General features: G+C 40.4%; 1 protein-coding gene across 1 annotated transcript in view; it reads left to right on the top strand.

The window, feature by feature from the left end:
• DENND5B (DENN domain containing 5B) overlaps positions 1-21,104 on the top strand; it is a 181,963-nt gene that overhangs the window by 157,277 nt on the left and 3,582 nt on the right. Inside the window, exons 13-19 of the mRNA XM_040642308.1 lie at positions 8,784-8,912; positions 11,009-11,130; positions 14,210-14,355; positions 15,900-16,018; positions 18,066-18,253; positions 19,593-19,675; positions 19,888-20,014. Of these exons, the coding sequence (XP_040498242.1) occupies positions 8,784-8,912; positions 11,009-11,130; positions 14,210-14,355; positions 15,900-16,018; positions 18,066-18,253; positions 19,593-19,675; positions 19,888-20,014 (914 nt within the window). The remainder of the gene's footprint in view (positions 1-8,783; positions 8,913-11,008; positions 11,131-14,209; positions 14,356-15,899; positions 16,019-18,065; positions 18,254-19,592; positions 19,676-19,887; positions 20,015-21,104) is intronic.

Below are 21,104 nucleotides of genomic sequence, written 5' to 3'. Positions count from 1 at the left end.
TCAGATGTTGCTTCCTCCAAGAAGCCAGCCCAGATCACCTGTTATGAAGCAGCCACCCAGTCACTCTCGTTCACCCCTGTATTTTAATCCTCTCCATAGCAGTTATTTGTTCTTCTAACACTACTTGTATACTTCATGAGAGAGGCAATTTATCTGACATTAAAACTGTTGAATTACTAATAAGTGTTAATGGAGTCCAACACATAATTGGTGCTCAATTGTTAAATGAAGGATTTGCCTATTTTAAACTCTGTGAGTGTGCATGAGGGTGTGTGCGCTTATCTAACATTTTTGCATATATCTTCATATCTTCACCTGATTCAACTGGCCAAACTGCTATTCAGTTACCTCGGTTACAGTTTGGAAGCTTTAAAAAGGTGGTGATTGCTAAGATACTTTTTACTAATCAGTTTAAATTTTAGAATATAGAAGAAACTTAAGAAGTCCTATTGCTTTGCTTCTTCTTTTTATAGATGTGGAAGTTCAGGCCCAGGCAGGTTAAGTCTAAGACCATATCACCAATTTTTTTTTTTTAAGATTTTATTTATTTATTTGACAGAGAGAGCACAATCAGGGGGCGTAGCAGGCAGAGGGAGAGGGAGCAGCAGGCTCCCCAGTGAGCAGGGCAGCCAGATGTGGGACTCAGTCCCAGGACCCCGGGATCATGACCTGAGCCAAAGGCAGACACTTAACTGACTGAACCACCCAGGCGTCCTGACCATATCACCAGTTAATAGCAGAAATGGAACTAGAACTAAGGTTTCCTGACCATAGGTCAGGTCCCTTTCTAACTAGGTACGAGCTGTCAGCCTTTGCCACATTGCCAGGAATGTACCAACTATGACTAGACACAGACAAGTCAACAGTGGGGTAAGGGTGCACATCAGTTTAAATATAATTTAGTATAACCTTGACTAAATTTTTGTTCAGGATACTCAACTGAAAAATTGATGTCCTGTGACTTAACACATAAGGGTTACTTTGGCTTTCAATTTTCAGTCTTTCTCTTAAAAAATCTGAAGACGACCCACGGGTATCCTAAAGTGACATTTTGACCAAATAATAGATGCTTTTAATAAAACTTGATTGGTCGGCAAGGGTGCGTGGCTGGCTCAGTCAGTAGAGCATTCAACTCTTGATCTCGGGTCCTGAGTTCAAGCCCCACATTGGGCATAGAGTTTACTTTAAAAGGGAAAAATTTGGTTGATTGCTTTCAAAAAGTGTTTCATAAGGTAGTGAGGCATTGCCAAGAAAAGACTTCTCAGGGTTTTTCCCTAACATTTTATCATAAAAAATTTTAACCATATAACAAAGTCAAAAGATTTTACAATGAACACATTCTTATACCCACCACACAGATTCTATCTTTTTGTGGCTTTTTTTTTTTTTAAGATTATTTATTTGAGAGAGAGAGAGCAAGCACACGTGTGAGCGGGGGAGCAGCAGAGGGAGACGAAGGCAAGCAGACTCCCCGCTGAGCAGGGAACTCTGTGTAGGGCTTGATACCAGAACCCTGAGATCATGACCCCAAACGAAATCAAGAGTTAGATGCTTAACTGACTAAGCCACCCACATGGCCCTTTTTTAAAAATTGTGGTAATGATAAAAAAATTAAACCTTGCCATTTGCAACAATAAGGATGGAGCTAGAGATTATAATGCTAAGCGAAATAGAGGAAGACAAATACCATAGGATTTCACTTACATGCTGAATTTAAGAAACAAAACAAATGAACAAAGGGGGGGGAAAAAGACACAAGCCAAAGAAGCTAGACTCAACTGTAGAGAATAGATGGTTACCAGAGGAGAGGTGGGTGAGAGGATGGGTGAAACAGGTGAAGGGGTTTAAGAGGACACTGATCTTTATGAGCACTGAGTAATGTATAGAATTGCTGAATCACTATATCGTACACCTGAAATTAATACAACACTGTATGTTAATACTGGAATTAAAATTGTTTAAGAAAAAATACATATATAATAATTTTATATATGTTTTATGTGTATATATATATATATATATATATATATAGCATAAACCCACCATTAAGTGTATTCACATTGTTGTGGAACCATCACCACTGTCCATCTCCAGAACTCTTGTCATCCCAAAATGAAGCTTTCTGCACATTGAACAATAAATAATTCCCCATTCTTCCTTCTCCCCCAGCCCCTGGTACCCACTATTTAATTTTCTGTCTCTGTGAATTTCACTATTCTAGGTACCTCATTTAAGTGGAACCATGCTTTTTGCTTCTGGTTTGTTTTACTTAGTTAAGACTAAGTGACTTTTTGAAATGTTCATTATCAGATGTTTGTAATGTTTATCCATGTCGTAGCATGTGTCAGAATTTCCTTCCTTTTTTAAGTAAGGATTCCATCTTACATATATACACTTTATATATATACATTTTGTTTATTTATCTATTGGTAGACATTTGGGTTGTTTCCACCTATTGGCTATTGTGAATACTGTGAATGTGGGTACATATCTCTTCTTTTGGGCACATACCCAGAAGTGGAATTACTTGATCATATGGTAATTCCATGTTTAATTTTTTGAAGAACCACCATACTTTTTCCACAGTGGCTGTACGATTTTATATTCCTACCAGCGATGCATAAGGATTCCAATTTCCCCACCTCCTCACCCGTACTTGTTATTTTCTGGGGTTTTTTGACAGTAGCCATTCTGATGGGTATGACTTCCCAGTTTCTTTTGGCAAACATAGCAGCACTCCTTTGAGGTCTTCGTAGTCCATATGCTGGAGTCTCTTCAGCTTTATGAGCTCAGAAACCAAATAATGAGTAAACCAAAATGTAGTCAGATTCTAAGACACTGAATCCTACTGACCAAGATGTAATACTTCAAATACCTAAGAGAGATGTAAAAACAATGGGCTGGAGTTCGGTCATCTGTCAGCTCTGGTCACATCTATGACCAGCTAAGGAGAGGGTCACAGGAAGCCAGTGAAACCAAAACATTATTTCCCTAACCAGATGACTTGATACTCTTTCACCAATACGTATATTCTTTGCCTGGAAGCTAGATAAAAATCAGAAGACTCCTTGCTGTCTTCAGAAGCAGAGATGTGGAAGCCTAACCACCCAGCTCTATGCTAGTCGTCCTCATGCTCCTGGGACTGCTATCATCTCAGGAAGCCCTGAAGAAAACACTGCCCATGGTTGTCTCTCCCTTTTCTTTGCTTCCATTCTGCCCCTTTAAGATGACATTTTATACATGTTGTTCTTATTCAAGATATATTTATTTTAGAGCTTTACTCTCAGCGGACAGGATTGTTACCGTTTTCAGGTTCTTGACGAGTGCTTCATTTTAGTCCCTAATCATTCCCTGGATGGCTGATACAGTTGTTTTTCCTTAAAGAAAAACACCCAAGTAATATTCTAAACCTTGATTTCTAGGGGCTCCTGGGTGGTTCAGTCAGTTAAGGCCCTTCCTGCGGCTCAGGTTATGATCCTGGGATTCTGGGATCGAGCCCCACGTCGGGCTTCCTGCTCAGCAGCAAGCCTGTTTCTCCCTTTTCTCTCTCTTGCTATCCCTGTCACTGTCGCAGTCGCTGTCTCTGTCCCTCTCAAATAAATAAAATCTTTAAAAAAAAATAAAAATAAACAAAAATAAACCTTGATTCCTTTCAGTCTAGACAGTTAAAGAAAAAACTTATTTTCCAAGAATAGTATACCTATCTTGAGTCTCTGTTCGCTGTTGCGCACATGTCTCTGTTGGTACCTCCCATCTTTCCAGGTTTATCTCTTGAGGCAAAAAGACATTGGCACTTTGAGTCCTTAAAGTTGTCAAGAGTCTTGGCACCAGATTGCTTCTCTTTGAGTCCAGGACAGGTACATCTAAAGGCTTTCCCCTTTGTCTTAGTATCTTAGACAACTCCCCAAGACCTTCGTAGATGCCAAGTATCACCAAACTGTCAGTTTTAGAATGATTTTTTGTTGCATAGAGAAAGGCTGGGGACAGATTATCGACATTTAAAAGAGATTACCATGGTATTACCAGTATTACCAGTTTCTTTCCAGAGTAGCCCTGTACGTGTCCTCTAACTATTCCAACAGACTTGGACTCTCCGTGATGATGTAACTGCTGTTGAGGAGGGCAGTGGGCAGTGCATGACCAAGGAGACCATGAGCGCTGTGATCCGCGTCTAGCTAAACAAAGGAGCAGGGTGTCTGAGTAAATCCTAGAAAATTCCATCTTCTAGAGATGCGAATAAATTACTTGACGCTAAACTAGCTAGTTCATTTATCTTTTTAATAATAATGTATACATATGTGCTTATGAGCATCTGACTTTACCCTAAAATTAAATAGTTATTATGATTGATTTCGTTACCCTGGAAGGAATATTTCGAGGAATTTTTATGTCTGTATAGAACATGAACTTAAAGTCAGCTAATCCTTAATTTCTCAAATAATAGCAGGTTTAAGTGAGTGAATGAATGAATGAATGAATGATCCTGGGTTTTGCTAATGATACATAGTGTGAAGTAGGTACTGGTTTGGATTTAGGAAATGTGGATTCAAATTTAGAGGTACTGCCACTCTTAGATATCATTTGGTTTTAGGGAACAGAAGCCCATTCAAACCAGCTTCACTAAGAAGGGATGGATTTATTGGAGATATATGAGGGTGTCTTCCAGAATCCAAGAACAGAAACTGTGGCTGCTAACAGTCTTGTCACAGATGACTCTCACTGTCTCACTGGAAGCAAATCATCGCTGTTTCTCCCTTCACATCTGCTCTTCCCCTCCCCTTCCCACACCTCCCTTCCCCTTTTCTTTCTGTTTTACTATGCACATGCTTGCCCAAGCCCTGGCTTTAACATTGTTTCTTATTTTTAGCATTCAACAAAAACTAACTTGGTTTTCTTCCAGTATACTAATTCTAGCGAGCTCAGTTTAGATCAGGCATGTTCCTCTTATTCAGTCCATTCTAGCTAAAGGATTAGGATCATGGGGCCACAGGTCATGGTGGTAAGTAGAGTTGTGTGTTCTGGGTCTGTGGAAGGGGACCTTCTCCAAGAACGTGAGTGTGGGAAAAAGTGGTAGAAAATGGATGACATCTCTAGAATAATATTTATTGTGTTAGAAATAAATCAAGTAAATAAATTATTTAAGCCATGCCATATATGCTTTTGTGTGAATTAACAGGCTCTATTTTGGAAGTAATACTTGTATAATATGCTGAATTCTATTATAGTTACCTATAATAAATTATTCCAGTTAAAAGCAGATTCAGATGGTATAACTGCACAGCAGATTTTTAATAGATTTGGATTACAGTTTAATAACACAACAGGGTCACCTGGGTGGCACAGCAGTTAAGCGTCTGCCTTTGGCTCAGGGCGTGGTCCCGGCGTTCTGGGATCGAGCCCCACATCAGGCTCCTCCCTGTGAGCCTGCTTCTTCCTCTCCCACTCTCCCTGCTTGTGTTCCCTCTCTCGCTGGCTGTCTCTATCTCTGTCGAATAAATAAATAAAATCTTTAAAAAAAAATAAATAACACAACAAATAAAAATTGTTTTAAAGCATAAAGTTAGATAGAGATTTACAAAGCAACAGAGTTTTTGAGCTCCTGTTATGTGCTAAGCCCTATAGGGTACAAAGAAGGCTGCAGGGCTGCTAAGGAATAGTAGACTGCTTTTCCCAGGGAGCTTTTACAAGCTGAGAAAAATGTATGCCAAGAGAGAATGATAAAAGTGATGAGCAGTACATGGCCGATTCAGATTAGACTATAGGATTTCGTAAATCGAAGAGGTCATGGAAGGCTGTCGTGGTCATGGAAAAGTGTTTAGAAGAAGCTGAGATCTCAGACACGAATAGAATCAAATAGGGAAATGAGAAGAAAGTACTTCAGGTAATGGAATGCAAAGTCTTATGAGTCAGCTGTCTGGAATAGAATTTTTTTAAATAGGAAGATATGTTGAGGCTGAGGGGTAGTGAGTCTTAAATGTGAGCCTGCACAGTTCAGACTGTATCCTGTGAGTTTTTGAAGGTTCTGGAACAAAGGAATTATATTCAGGAGCCAGTATTTTAGATAGTTACTTTCCTGGAGCCAGGGAATCAGATGAGCTTGAGGAAAAGAGTCTGGAGGCCTCATCTCCCAACTCCCATTCCTCTTTCCAAAAAAAAAAAAAAAAAAAAAAACCTAGTGTAAGTAATTTTATAATGGGAATGCTGATTGCTACCTAACATAGACTGCACGTTATGTATTCCAGTCCTCATTTTTCTTAAATATAGATTATTTTTTCAAATTATAATTATTTTTCACTTTGTCATTCTTACCTACCATGTCTTCAGATAACTTGCTTAAGGCCAACATAAAGCTTATTTCAGTAGGTTTTACTGGTGGGTTTTTGTTTTTGTTTTTGTTTTTTAATTTTTTTATTTATTTACTTATTTATTTTGAGGGAGAGAGAGGTAAGGGGGAGGGACAGAGGGAGAGAGAGAATCCTAAACAGGCTTCATACCCAGCCAGCGCAGAGCCAACACAGGGCTCGATCTCAGGACCTAAGATCATGACCCGAGCCGAAATCAAGAGTCAGATGTTCACCCAACCGAGCCGCCCATGCCCCGATTTTACTGTTTTAGAGTAGAAAGAATACTGAGGAAAAGATTATACAACATTAATGCTTATCAGAGCTAGTATACCTTCATTTTCAGTGAATACGCTTGGAATCAACTTGGTATTCCTCAATTATGTGAGCTCTGACTTGGCACTGCACTCACAGGTACCTTATAAATACCGTTGAACTCTTACGTGGTAAATGCCTGAGCATTGTCCCTTCGTTGCTTTTAGTCAGCTATGTCATCATTTGGGAAATGTCAGCAGGGAGAGGAAGAGCCAGTGCTGCTTCATAGGCTCATGCTGGAGGTGCCAGGTTGGGTTATCAAGTGTCCCCCCACTTCCAGCACCATCAGTAAGAACCAGGGTCTAAGAGGCAGCTTGCCTGACAACAGCTTTCTCCGATCATGACCATGTATGCTAGTATGAGCCCTTTAAAGATAAAATCAGTGTGTCATAAATTGAAAAAATTCTTAGAAATGAGGTGAGATTGGATAAGCTCTACAAAAATGGCAACAGAATTTTCTTTTAGCTCCTCATTCTGCCTTGTTTTTAAGCCACCTCATCAGTGTGTCTGTAGTGTGATACAGTGCTTTACATCTCGTTTATCAAGAGTCTTTGATCACATATCAGCACTGACGCTTGAGGGCCTAAATCTTCAGACCCAGGGATTAAGAGAGGAAGGGAAGGAGAAAGGGAAAGGGGAAGGATAAAAGAGAGAGGGGCGTATAGCTGGCTCTGTTGGTGAGGCATGCGACTCTTGATCTCAGGGTTATGAGTTTGAGTCCCAGGTTGGATGTAGAGATTACTTAAAAATAAAATATGTTTTAAAAGGAAGAGAATATGTCTGTATTTTACAGGGAGGATATTCCTTATTCTGAATTCTTAGAATCATTAGAGAAAAGAGTTCGTTGTAATATTTATTACAGCTAGGATGAGTCATTCTGGACATTAAAAAAAAAAAAATTAGAGGAAGGGGTGGTGGGTCACAATCACAAAGACTTTTTAGTGACTCACTGTGGTGGCTTTATAATTACCCTGCTCCTTAGGCTTGCCCTTCCTGCCCAATAGGGGAAAGATCATTTAGGAAGATAAACTCGGGGGTGCCTGGGTGGCTCAACAGGTTAAGTGTCTGCCTTTGGCTTGGTCATGATCCCAGGGTCCTGGGATCCAGCCCCATGTTGGGCTCTCTGCTAGGCGGGGAGTCTGCTTCTTTCTCCCTTTCCCTCTGCCTGCGGCTCCCCCTGCTTGTGCTCATGTGCGTGCTCACGCTTTCTCTCTAAGATAAATAAATAAAATCTTAAAAAAAAAAAAAAAAAGGTAAGATAAACTCAGTCCTTCTGGGTATAGCACTGACTTTTACACTGAATATTAATCTATACATACATGTAACATTCTGTTGGGGTTTGGCCATATGATTTCTTTTGTGGCCACACAATTTTCAGAGTCTTTTAAATGCTTAAGAATTTTCAATTTACAAGTAGAAAAAAAAAAAGACAATCTTCAAGTGCCATGGAAAGTAAGATTTCATATTTTTCATATGTTGTCCAGAAACTATTTGAAAAATAATTCAGTGGATTAAAGTTGTGACAGATAGTCAAACTAGACCAATTATTTTGAATAAAAACTTAGGGCGCCTGGGTGGCACAGCGGTTAAGCGTCTGCCTTCAGCTCAGGGCATGATCCTGGCGTTATGGGATCGAGCCCCACATCAGGCTCCTCCACTGTGAGCCTGCTTCTTCCTCTCCCACTCCCCCCTGCTTGTGTTCCCTCTCTCGCTGGCTGTCTCTATCTCTGTCGAATAAATAAATAAAATCTTTAAAAAAAAAACAAAACTTAAATATTCAGCGTGTTTTATTACTTTTATTTTCCTGAGGGTCAGGCATAACCAGCCACCAGGTTGTAGGTAACCATGAGGCTGAAGAACAAGAATGAAAGAATAAGCAAGTGTTAACTGCTTTATCTGAGGGTGTTGCCTGTGTGCATGTGTTGTAATGGTGATTCTGATGTGGGACTGAATTCATGATTCAGATGGAACCTTTGAACGGTTCAGTCAACATAAAGTGCGTATTACCCATTCACACTTCTAAGTATGAAGGAAGTGTTCTGTGCAAAGTGCTGTAATGCTTTAGTTCTTTTCCAGCTCAAGGTTATTCTTAGGATCTACATCTTTGCTGTTGCTCCTGTTCTGTAGGCATATTCAGAACATGAGTGAGATCAAGACGGACGTCGGACGAGCTCGAGCGTGGATAAGACTATCTCTAGAAAAGAAGCTCTTGTCCCAGCATCTCAAGCAGTTGCTCTCCAACCAGCTGCTCACCAAGTAAGAGACAGCCTCTTAGACATTTCTGCTGCTGTGACCTGTGTGTCTGCAAAGCAGACTGCATAAGCTGGCAGACTGGCTTCTTCAGCGTGAACTGCTGATTCCTATGCACTGTGTTCTTCCTTTCTAACAGGCATGTGCTTTGGAAGCTCCGTGGTTTGACGTAGTATTTGATTTTACCTGGGAGGATACACCAGACTTGGCAGCCAAAGGCCAAGTTGCTCTGTTCTCAACCAGAAAAAAAAGCTAACTAGTCCACACAGGCTGACAGTAACATCCAAAAGATAGGTTGAATTTATGTAAACCTTATATCATATTGTAAAGATCACTACAAAACCTGAAGTAGGGGCGCCTGGGTGGCTCAGTCGTTAAGCGTCTGCCTTCGGCTCAGGGCGTGATCCCGGCGTTCTGGGATCGAGCCCCACGTCAGGCTCCTCCGCTGGGAGCCTGCTTCTTCCTCTCCCACTCCCCCTGCTTGTGTTCTCTCTCTCGCTGGCTGCCTCTGTCTCTGTCAAATGAATAAATAAAATCTTTAAAAAAAAAAAAAAAAAACCTGAAGTAGCAAAAAAAAAAAAAAAAAAAAGTCTGCATTAACAGGTTTTTTCTGAGAGTCTTGCCAGTGCTTACATCCAATAGTTCAGAGCCAGGAAAGCAATCAAGTGCATGTTACTTAATTGTTAACTCTTTTAAAAGGTTTCCCTTTACTCCATCAAGAAACCCTCTTAGCTAAAATGCATCATCTATGTAATATATATTGTTAGAGCTAATTTAAAGTCTGAGGACTTAGGTCTCTAGAGCAAAGCTAGGCAAAAAATTCAACAAAGATCTCAAACTCGGCCCTGTGTTGGAATCTCATCTTGATAGCAATGCTTTTTGTAGTTTTGCATTTGTACACATCATCATTGGGCTACTTACCCCCTGGAGCATTTTAAGATGAGTCTTAATGTCCAAAGAGTAGGTTTGATAAAGAATGCAAAGTGAGGTATAGCCTGTGAACCTAATCTTGTTCTCTGAAACTAGCTGTCCTTACCCATTGCTGCCCATTATAAATCATTCATGGCCACTGTGGCCGAAGTACATAAAGTGCTACATAAAGGTTGGGTGCCTGGGGGTGCCTGGCTGGCTTTGTAAGTAGAGCCGTGTGACTCTTGATCTCAGGGTCATGAGTTCAAGCCCCATATGTCGCACAGAGTTTTATAAATACATATGTACGTACATACACAGATGTAGTTGCACACCGGGTTGGCTCAGTTGGTAGAGCATGCAACCCTTGATCTTGGGTCACGAGTTCGAGCCCCATGTTGGGTGTACAGCTTTTAAAAAAAAAATCCCACTACATAAAGATAAATACCAATTATTTCACATGTTTTCTATACTTTCTTTTACTTTTTACTTACTTTTTCTATGCATACTCTCTTAGTTAAGGTTATACTGTATTTACAATTCAGTATCATCCTTTTTTTTTTTTTAATATTTTATTTTTAAGTAATCTCTACACCCAACTTGGGGCTCAAACGCACAACCCCAAGATCAAGAGTTGCGTGCTCTTCCAACTGAGCCGTCCAGACTCCCCAGTAGTATCATCGTTTTTTTAGCTTAGTGTATTATAAACATTTCAGTATATCATAAGAGTTTAAGCTCTGAAGACTGAATGCCTTTGTTCACATACTGCCTTTACTATTTACTTTTTGAATGCTAGTAGACTTACTTCATAGGGTAATCATGAGGATTAAAAGTATTAATAACTATAAAACACTTGGAAAAGTGCTTAAATGTAAGTGCTTAATAAAAATTACTTATTATTTTTAGTAGTTTCGTTGTTGTTAAAAACTTTTTAAACTTTATTTTCAATGCTCACATAGTATTTCGATGTATGCGTATACCATGATATACTTTTCCTTTTACAAATAACATTTTAGTGGACATCTGTGATTAAACCTTGCCCGTATTTCGTATTACATTCTTAGGACTGAGTCCTAAAAGTAAAATTAAAGTATTTGGCTTTGACTAAGTGAAGGTGTTTATTTTTAGTGCAAGACATTACGAAAAGCATGAAAAATATACTATTATTTTGTGCTTGTCTTACCCAATCCTAGGAAGCTTTATAAGCGTTATGCTTTTCTACGCTGTGAAGAAGAAAGAGAGCAGTTTCTTTACCATCTTCTTTCCCTCAATGCGGTTGACTACTTCTGCTTCACCAGTGTGTTCACCACTATCAGTAAGTCTGGAGAACTGGCTATTAAGTGAAGAGTTGCTCAGGCGACTAATGGAATAAGAGTTTATATTTTTAAAATTGAAGTATACTATAATACAGCGAGATAGACACTATTTGGGAGTGAGGCGGGCCCCAGACCTCTATTTAGGAATGAAGGTTGTACCCCAGCAGCTGGGAGTGTTGCGGGAAAGCAGCCGTCAGCTGTCAGCCCCTGTGGGAAGTGCCTCACCAGAACAAACTACCCTTCCCCACCACCCCCCAAGGTGATCCCTCTTAGCAGGGCCAGCCAGCATCCTAGGATTATCATAGGGCTGTTCAGAACTTCACTGTGGGATCACTGTGACTGCATCACAGCTCAGCTTCTCTCTCAGCCACGTGGTGATCCCAGGAGCAACATCTTGCATGTTGACTTCTGACTTCATCTGCTTCCCATGAAGCCCAGTCTGCAGTAGGAAATGAGATGGATGTTAAAAAGAATGTTTCATTAGGGATGCCTGACTGGCTCAGTCAGTGGAGCATGTGACTTTTGATCGCAGGGTCATGAGTTCAAGCCCCATGTTGGGCCTAAAGCTTACTTAAAAAAAAAAAAAAATTAAATAAATGGTCCAGTATCTTATGTAAAATACATAAAATTTTTAAATTCAGCATACCATAATAAACGTATAGAACTGTGAACATCATTACACTTTAATGATTCAGAAAGACTTCAAAACCTTACTGAAAAATGTATGTCTGTAGAGTAGGAGGAAATGCTGACCGGAGATGTGTTTTTGATAGAAAGTCAAATTATAGTATTTATTCCATTCATCGGTACCGATTCTTATGTACAGCGGCTCCCCTTCCCCACTTTGGAGAATTTTTACTTGTATCAGTTAAGAATTGTGTTTTGCTGCAAGAATCAGAAACTTGGAAAACAGTGCTTTAAACAAATAGGTGTTTCATATTTCTTATATAATGAGAAGTTTCAAGATATTCCATAGTACGTTCATGGACCCGGGGTCTTTGTCCCTCTCTTCCTAGATAGTCGTCAGTATGTGATTACCTCATGGTCACAAGATGGTATTCTCAGTCCACCTTCTAGCAGGAAGAAGGAAGGAGTGCCAAGGAGGAAAGGGCAGAACCTGTGCTAGAAAAACAGGATTTTCTAAGAAATCCCAGTAAATATAACATTTCACTGGCCAAAATTTGTAGGTTTTGGCTTTCTAGGCTCTGGTAGAAGCAGACAAGGAAAAATGGAGCTGAACTGGGTATTGGGCCAAGCGGTAGTATCTGTCAGCTATCCGTTAGTATGTAAACTGTCAGTTTAGTACATTCCTGTGGAAGAAGCTAAGGTGTTGGGGGCACCTGGGTGGCTCAGTCGGGTAAGTGCCCAGCTCTTGATTGCAGCTCAGGTCATGATCTCAGGGTTGTGACATCAAGCCCTGTGTTGGGCTCCCCACTCAGTGGGGAGTCTGCTCGAGATTCTCTCCCTCTCCCTCTGCCCCTCCCCCACCATCCCCTCTCTCTCTCTCTCTCTCTCTCTTTCTCTCAAATAATAAATAAATCTTTTTTTAAAAAAAAGAAGCTAAGATGTTATGTACAGTTTTAAAAGAGAAGAAATAGAGGTAGCTAGGACTCCTAAGATCCTACTTTTATCTGTAGATTTCATGTAAGTAACTGTTCGAGGAATTGAGAGCTTCATGAAAAAAATATTTTAAGTTTAATAATATTAATCCTTTTATACTTTATGTAATCACTGTTGTGTATCTGTGGTCCCTTTGCAGCCACGGAACTGCTGACCCTAAACCCTCTTTTTTTTTTTTTTTTTTTTTTGTAGCTTTTCTAACCCTCTCAGTGAAAGGAATGAGAGGAGCCTCTGGCACCTAAAATAATGTCTTGCACTAACCTCTTCTGCTTTCAGTTTCAAAACCCATTTGATTCTGCTGTTTACTAAACCATGAAAGTATGGCCTTTCCTCTGACATTTTCCTTTCCTTCAGCCAAAATGAAAAGACAGAAAGGGAGGTTATTCACCCAACATAAAGAAAGTCGTTTACGTAAAATTAGGGAAATGAACCATTTATCCCTTTCACTTTCTTCATCTAAGAGTGCATTGAACCATGATCTCATTTTCTGAGGTTGTATCTGGGCGCCTTGTGCAATATATGTGTAGATCTTTCAAAGAGGGCTTCGGATACCCGTTCTTATGACTAAAGGAGCAGAAATCCCAAGGATACCAACAAAAATTGATTCTACCCTGCTTTAACAAAAAAACAAAAAGAAGCATGACTCTGAGAGATAAAAATGCACCAGTGTGTTTGAGCTATCCCTGTTTTTAAAAGAGAATGGAGTGAGTGTGCAACGTCTAATTAGCCTTTTGGGCAAAAGACAGTGATAGGACAGTGACATCTAGCGGTGTGCCGTTTGAAGAGCCTTCAGAAGGAAAACGTTACACACAGATTTCTTTCTACGTCTTGATTCTTTCCCCAAGGCTCCTCTTGTACCTGAGTGGCCTCAATAGCTTTCCAAATTGTGGTTTATAGACTTTATGTTAGGTCCAGAATGGCATTGTTTATTACTCTTGGCTTTGCGTAACGTGCTGTAAAATTGTGATAGGAACGTTCTGAAACATTGCCCGAGAAGATTAGCGACAAGGGGATAGTGTCCAAGAAGTCATTCACCCCCTTTTACATATGAAACCGTATCAGGAACCATGCTCATTTGTATACTTGATTTTAGAACAAAATTTAAAACGTTAAAACAATGAAAATTCTATATAGCAGTCAGTTCTGATGTTAAGGCTGGGATTGTTTTTTTGTAAATGTAGAGGTTATGTATATCACCATGGTGATACTCTGCACGCCAGGCATACCTGGTGATATACACGCCATGGAAGCCATCACAAGTGTTGGGACTTGTGATTTATAAACTGGACCTCATCTTTCTAGACTGGAAGAGGTGATCCTATCTTTTTGTTTAAGTACATCTTGATCTATAACAAGCAAACTATCTGTGAAAGCCAACAGAGCCATTAATATATATTGCCCTTATTATCAGGAGAATGTTATTGTGATTTTTAATTAATTTCAGCATTGTTCTTTCAGTGATTCCATATAGGTCAGTGATCATCCCCATCAAAAAGCTGAGCAATGCAATCATCACATCGAACCCCTGGATCTGTGTATCGGGAGAGCTAGGAGACACGGGAGTCATGCAGATTCCCAAAAACCTTCTCGAAATGACTTTTGAGGTAGGTTCAGCTAATACCTTTCTTAGCAGAAAATATCATACATAGTTCTACACAAGGATTCCAGTTTTACTTTTTCATTTTTCCTCAAATCAAATAATATAAAAGAGTACTCAAGCGTCCAGGATCATTTTTGTGAGTATACACCTCAAGTCATAAACACAGTTATTTGTTTTGTATTTTTATTGCTATAATTTTAATTATTAAGCTCTGTTTTTCTACTTGCAATGGAATACTTTTGGGCTTTGCTAGGTCCTATTCCATGATTGCCAGTGCCTAGCACAGACCCAGGCAAAAGGGACTTTCAGGGAAATGCTTTTCCCACAGTGGTTCTCTTTCTTACTGTACAGTGCTCCCTGCCTGAACCTGGACAAAAGGGCAGGAGAGCTGACATCCATGCTTACGGCTTTTAAACCACATGGCGACATTTATAGAGTGATTCTATAAAAATACCTTTCAATCTCGTAGTCAGTTTTCAGGTTTCACCTGGTGAAATAGTCCCCTGTCTTTGAGCCCCCCTGCAGGCTGGCATGCAGGAGGAAGGGAACCACCTGCTCGCGTTTCAAGAGGGAAGTAGTACTAACTGAATGTCCTGTTCTCTTGTACCTTGGGGTCTAGGAATAGCAGTTTCCACTCAGTCATAACACACACAAGAGCCTGTTTTAGCCCTATTTATCTAATGGGCTCATTATATATAAAAGATTAAAACCCATGGCTTTTCTTTGACTCGAAAGTGTGGAACATAAACTCTATTATAAGTCCCATCATTGCTGTTTCCAGACTCTCTGTCATTTCTGCCTACTTCTTTCCATCTTTCCTGCCACAGCTAATTCAGGAGGCCATCCTCCCTCACCTGGATGGCTATGATGCCTTCTCACCTTGATAGGAAGAAGTCAAGGGCTTTAAGAACTCATAGCTCTGATGTTCCCAGCCATACATAGTCAGTTGGGGATTCTGTGATATTTTATCAGAATTTAAAAGTCAGAATTTAATTGACTTTTTTTTTTAACTATTCGTTTTATCATTGCTTTCTTTTGTACTTGTCCACCAACGACCAGGAAGGACATTGATAATTATACTTTTTTTATGGTAGCTTCAAAGACTTCTAGAAGATGAGGTTTGAGGTCAGTTCTGCCTTAGCGTTTTATTAGAAACAGAAAAACAGCTGTGTCAGTGATTTTTTTATATCTGTGGTTATTTTCCTGACCTCACTGTAACTGAATCTAAATAGCATCCTTTTGCCACTTGAAATTCTCCTCATCTAACTGGGTTCCCTAGTTAGAAGTAATTTTTCCTTTTCCAGTGTTTTTCTAGTACTTGTTTATATCTCTAACACCTAGTACAGTCTCCTCCGTATGTATGTGTCCGGTCTCATTAGATGGACTATATTAGATGTGAATATATTTCTCCAGTACAAAGCAGGGCATTTATGCAGGATGGGTCCTCTGCAGTTGTTAAATTGGATGGAACCAAAGTGCCACCACTAAAGCTAAGAGGTAGTGGGAGTGGCATCAGGCTCTGAATAACCTGTGGTCCTGTCCCTACAGTGCCAGAACTTGGGGAAGCTGACCACTGTTCAGATTGGTCACGATAACTCAGGACTATTAGCCAAATGGCTAGTGGATTGTGTCATGGTCAGAAATGAGATTACAGGACATACATACAGGTAAGTAAATATCCTTGGGAGCTCAGAATTCTTTCTTTGAGACTCTTTAGACAAGAAAAGGTTTAAGAATTGTTTTCTTCTGGTGCGCCTTAGCTGGCAGAGTGTGAGACTCTTGATCTCAGAGTCGTAAGTTTGAGCCCCACGTTGGGTATAGAGATTACTAAAAAAAAATAAACTTTAAAAAAAGAATTGTTTTCTTTCTAAAGCTTTTCTCACTGCCCTCTGAATTTTAGTTTAGGTTTTGGAGTTGTTTAGTTTTACTTTTTTTTTTTTTTTAGATTTTTTTATTTGAGAGAGTGAGAGCAGAGCAAGCAAGAGACAACATGAGTAGAGTGGGGAACTACAGAGGAAGAAGGGGAGGCAGGTTCCCCACCAAACAGGGAGCCTGACGTGGGGCTCGATCCCAGAACCCCAGGATCATGACCTGAGCTGAAGGCAGACGCTTAACCAGCTGAGCCACCCAGGCTCCCCTTGGTATTACTTTTTATGTAATACAAAATTGCCCCCAAAAAAACTTTTAAAAAATTGATTGTGTTTGCTATTAATGCTTAGTCCACAAGTGTTGGAAAAGATTGATATAACTCTGATTTTTTTTTTAAGATTTTATTTATTTATTTGACAGAGAGAGACAGCCAGTGAGAGAGGGAACACAAGCAGGGGGAGTGGGAGAGGAAGAAGCAGACTCCCAGTAGAGCATGGAGCCTGACATGGGGCTCAATCCCGGGACCCTGGGATCATGCCCTGAGCCGAAAGCAGACACTTAACGACTGAGCCACCCAGGCGGCCCCGATAACTCTGATTTTTAAAAAAAAGAAGCTTGAAGTAATTAATTTAGTAGGAGGAAAGGATCTTTTGGACTCTACTGGTTACAGCTGGCACTCCTCTTTGGAAACATTCTCCTCTTTTCTCCTATAACTCAACTCCCACGTTAACTTCTAGTTTGAAAATATTCTTGTCAGAAGAACTAACCACAGGGGCGCTGGGTGGCTCAGTCGGTTAAGCATCTGCTTTTGGCTCAGGTCACGATCCCAGGGTCCCGGGATGGAGTCTTGCATCTGGCTCCTTATCCGGCTCTGTGCTCAGCGGGGAGTCTTCTCCCCCTCCCCACACCGCTCCTTGTGCTCTTTCTCCCTAGCTCTCTCTCTTTCTCTCAAATAAATAAAATCTTTAAAAAAAGAAGAACTAACCACAGTATTTTAATAAAGACTAGGTATGAGAAAATATTAAATCATTTTAATTTTGTTGAATGTGATAATTTCTGGCTATATAAGAACGAATGTCTTTATTTTTCAGAGATTCATACAGAAGTGTTTTTAGGGGTAAAATGTCCTGATGTGTGCAGTGTACTTTAAAATACTTCAGGGGCGCCTGGGTGGCACAACGGTTAAGCGTCTGCCTTTGGCTCAGGGTGTGATCCTGGCGTTATGGGATCGAGCCCCACATCAGGCTCCTCCGCTGTGAGCCTGCTTCTTCCTCTCCCACTCCCCCTGCTTGTGTTCCCTCTCTCGCTGGCTGTCTCTGTCTCTGTTGAATAAATAAATAAAATCTTTAAAAAAAAAAATAAAATAGGGGTGCCTGGGTGGCACAGCGGTTAAGCATCTGCCTTCGGCTCAGGGCGTGATCCTGGCGATCTGGGATCAAGCCCTGCATCAGGCTCTTCTGCTATGAGCCTGCTTCTTCCTCTCCCACTCCCCCTGCTTGTGTTCCCTCTCTTGCTGGCTGTCTCTATCTCTGTCGAATAAATAAATTAAAAAGATCTTTAAAAAATAAATAAATAAATAAATAAATAAATAAATAAATAAATAAAAATACTTCAACACAAAATAAAAACAAAGCATATCGCAAAATATTAAGTCAGGTGATAAGAATAGAGGTGTCTGTTATATGATCCTCTCTGCTTTTCTGTATGTTTGAAATTTTAAAATTAAAATTTAAAAACACCCACAGGCACTAAAATGATGGGCTTCAGCTAAGATGCCATTTTAAAAATTCTGATTCAAACGAGTAAAGTACTGGTGATGGAGAAGTTGTTTTTCTGACCTACAAGGTTCCCATGCGGGCGGTGGTTGGGGAAAGGCATTGATGATGGAAGCCTGGAGAGAATCCTTATCGGGGAGCTGATGACCTCGGTGGCAGATGAGGATCTGGTAAAGCAGTGTCGGACTCCGCCGCAGCAGAAATCGCCCACCTCGGCCCGGAGACTGAGCATCACTTCCCTGACAGGAAAGACCACCAGTAAGTACCATCACTGATTGCTGAGTTCTCAGTGTGCCTCAGATGTTGCCAGCACCACGTGGCCATTTCACAGGAAGCTGTTGCATTAATGAATTGTGGTAAGATTAAAAAGAAGAAAGCTGAGGAAAATTAATTTGGGTGAATGGAGTTTAAAAGAGGGAGGGAGGAGAGAGGAAAGGGAAAAAGTAAGGCAAGAATTAACAAATAATTAAAAGCCTAGAGAATTTAGATATTAAAATCAAATAAAAACCGCATGCTCTGTTTTAATGAAGCTATGGAAATGTGAATGAATAATATTTTGACTGAAACGTAAAGAAGGAAGGGCACCTGGCTCTTCAACAATTTTTATGCACTGGTGTAGAAAAAACTTACTTGACCTTTACCTGAAGAATGTTTTATGCAAGAAATCCTCCAGCAGTGTGAATTCAAAGATTCTTAAACACTAGAATGTATAGCTTGTCCTTTATGGTGTGACATGTAAATTAAATATAATAGTTAATCACCACAAGAAATTATCAAATATTTAATTTTTCTCTTGTTACCTACTGACTTCTATCCCTGAAATCTGTTTACCATCTTTTTTTTTTTAAAACCATTCTTGGGGTTTGGGAGGCAAAGGCAGTTTAGATCCCATTCAAGCAGCACACCACGCTCTCCCCCAAGAACAGGACTAAGCATGTGGGCTGGTGGGGGGGGTGGTAAATGAAGCAGTGCCTAGATAGACTGATTACCAGGAAAGGAAGCAGTTCTGGGCTTTGGGTGCCACAGCGTACCAGACATCTTCCCTTTACTTTCAACACAATAGCAAAAACACAGATTTCGGGGTAGCCGTTCAGAGCTTCACAAACCTGGATCTGTACCCACTAAGGGACTCAGAGGTGGTAGGATAAGGGGGTACCTGTGGAATGATGCTGTGGGTCTTTCCCATCTCACTCCCCAGATCCAGGGGCTTGCTAGCACTTTGCGACAGGTACCATGCCAGGTGATTTACACCTGTAATATCTCATGCACCTTTCCCAGTGACCCATGAGGTGTGTATTTTCCCTACTTTTAGGTTGAGGAAATTCAAACTCAGAAGTTTGACATCTAACCAAGGTTATAGATTGCAGGTGGTAAGGTTGGGATTTGAATCTAAGGGTTTCTTGGATTCTTTTCCCTTGTGCCAAGATGCCTCCCACTTGGCCAAACTGGCTTGAGGCAAGTTTCACAGGGCCCCCGACAAGCCAGCCTGCTGTGGTGAAGTGTTTCCTGCCTGGTGGACACAGGTGATACCCCGGAGTACTTAGTTTAGTTCAGTTCCCTCACATGAGAATTCAGCCACTGTTCATTGTTTTTTCAGAACCCAATGCTGGACAGATCCAAGAAGGAATTGGAGAAGCTGTGAATAATATTGTGAAACATTTTCACAAACCTGAAAAGGAGGTATGATGATCTATAAAACTTAATATATAGGATTTTAAAGTCATTTTTATACATGGTACATAAGGCAGTAGAGGGTATGTTAACTTTTATTTGTAAGCTTTCTAATAGCTACAAAAAACATGCTTCATAGCTGCCCTCAGCACCTGTTTCTCTAGCGTCTTCTTAAACATAGTTACAGCAGATTATTCTTTGGCACTGTGTTTGCTCCACAGAGAGGAAGCCTCACAGTATTGCTGTGTGGAGAAAATGGACTGGTTGTGGCACTTGAACAAGTCTTCCATCATGGGTTCAAATCTGCCCGCATCTTTCACAAGAATGTCTTCATCTGGGACTTCATAGGTAAATTAAAGCAGGTGTATGTTGTTATAATGTCACTGAAATGTTCCTTAGAAAACTCAAAGACGCAGGAGTTTAAGCAGAAAAGGGTTAGTTACAAGGGAGTACAATTTTTAAAATAAATATCAAATTAGCTCTATCTTTGCTTTTCATTCATTCAACAAATATTTATAGTGTCCATAGTATTCCAGACTCTTCTAGATGCTCAGGAGATACATCAAGGGGCACCTGGCTGTCTCAGTAGCACATGGGACTCTTGATCTCAGGATCATGAGTTCAAGCCCCACGTTGGGCGTAGAGCTTACTTAAAAAAAAAAAAAAGATATACATCAAGAGATAAGTAAAACACAAAAATTCCTATGGTTGACCAACCATTCTGGTGGGGGCAGGAACCCAGACAATACACAAAAACATAACAAGTATGCGTTTCATCTAGTATGTTATAAAGCTATGTTTTGTGTGGAAAAAAATAGAGCAGAATGACAAGATGTGGAGAGTGCTCTTTTAAGTGGGGCAGTTATAGGCTTTGTGGACAAGGTGACATTTGAGCAAAGACTGTAAGGAAGTGAGGAATCGAGCCACGTGACTATCTGGGAGAAGAGCACTGCGGGCTGAGAGAACTGCCAGGGAGAGGCGCCAAGCTGGGAGTGTGCTTGGCCTTTTCATGGACTAGCAAGCCTGGTGTGACTGGGGCTGACTGAGGGAGACAGAGTAAGAGGATATTGGGTTAGAGGGCTGTTTACTGCCAGAGCCAGGTGTTTTAAAGCCGTCTAGGCCTTTGGAAGAACTTTGTCTTTATCATGATTGAAACAGGAAGTCATTGGAAGGCTTTGAGCCAAGGAGTGAGTGACATGATGTAACTTCTGTTTCAGAAGGATTACTCTAGCTTTATGCTGTCCAGTATGGAAACCACTAGCTACATGTGGCTATTTAAATTTAAACGATTTAATTTAAATTAAATTTAAAATTCACTTCCTTAGTCACACCTGTCTTACCTAGGAGCTACTAAATTGAGCCTTGCAGTTATAGAACATTTTATTTATCACAGAAAGTTCTGTTGGAGTGTGCTGCTCTAGCTTGCTAAGTAAGCTTT

The sequence above is a fragment of the Ursus maritimus genome, unplaced genomic scaffold, assembly GCF_017311325.1.
Source record: "Ursus maritimus isolate PB19 unplaced genomic scaffold, ASM1731132v1 scaffold_26, whole genome shotgun sequence".
NCBI lineage: Eukaryota > Metazoa > Chordata > Mammalia > Carnivora > Ursidae > Ursus > Ursus maritimus.
Note: the sequence above shows the minus strand (reverse complement) of the source record. Positions and strands in the feature narration are given on the sequence as shown.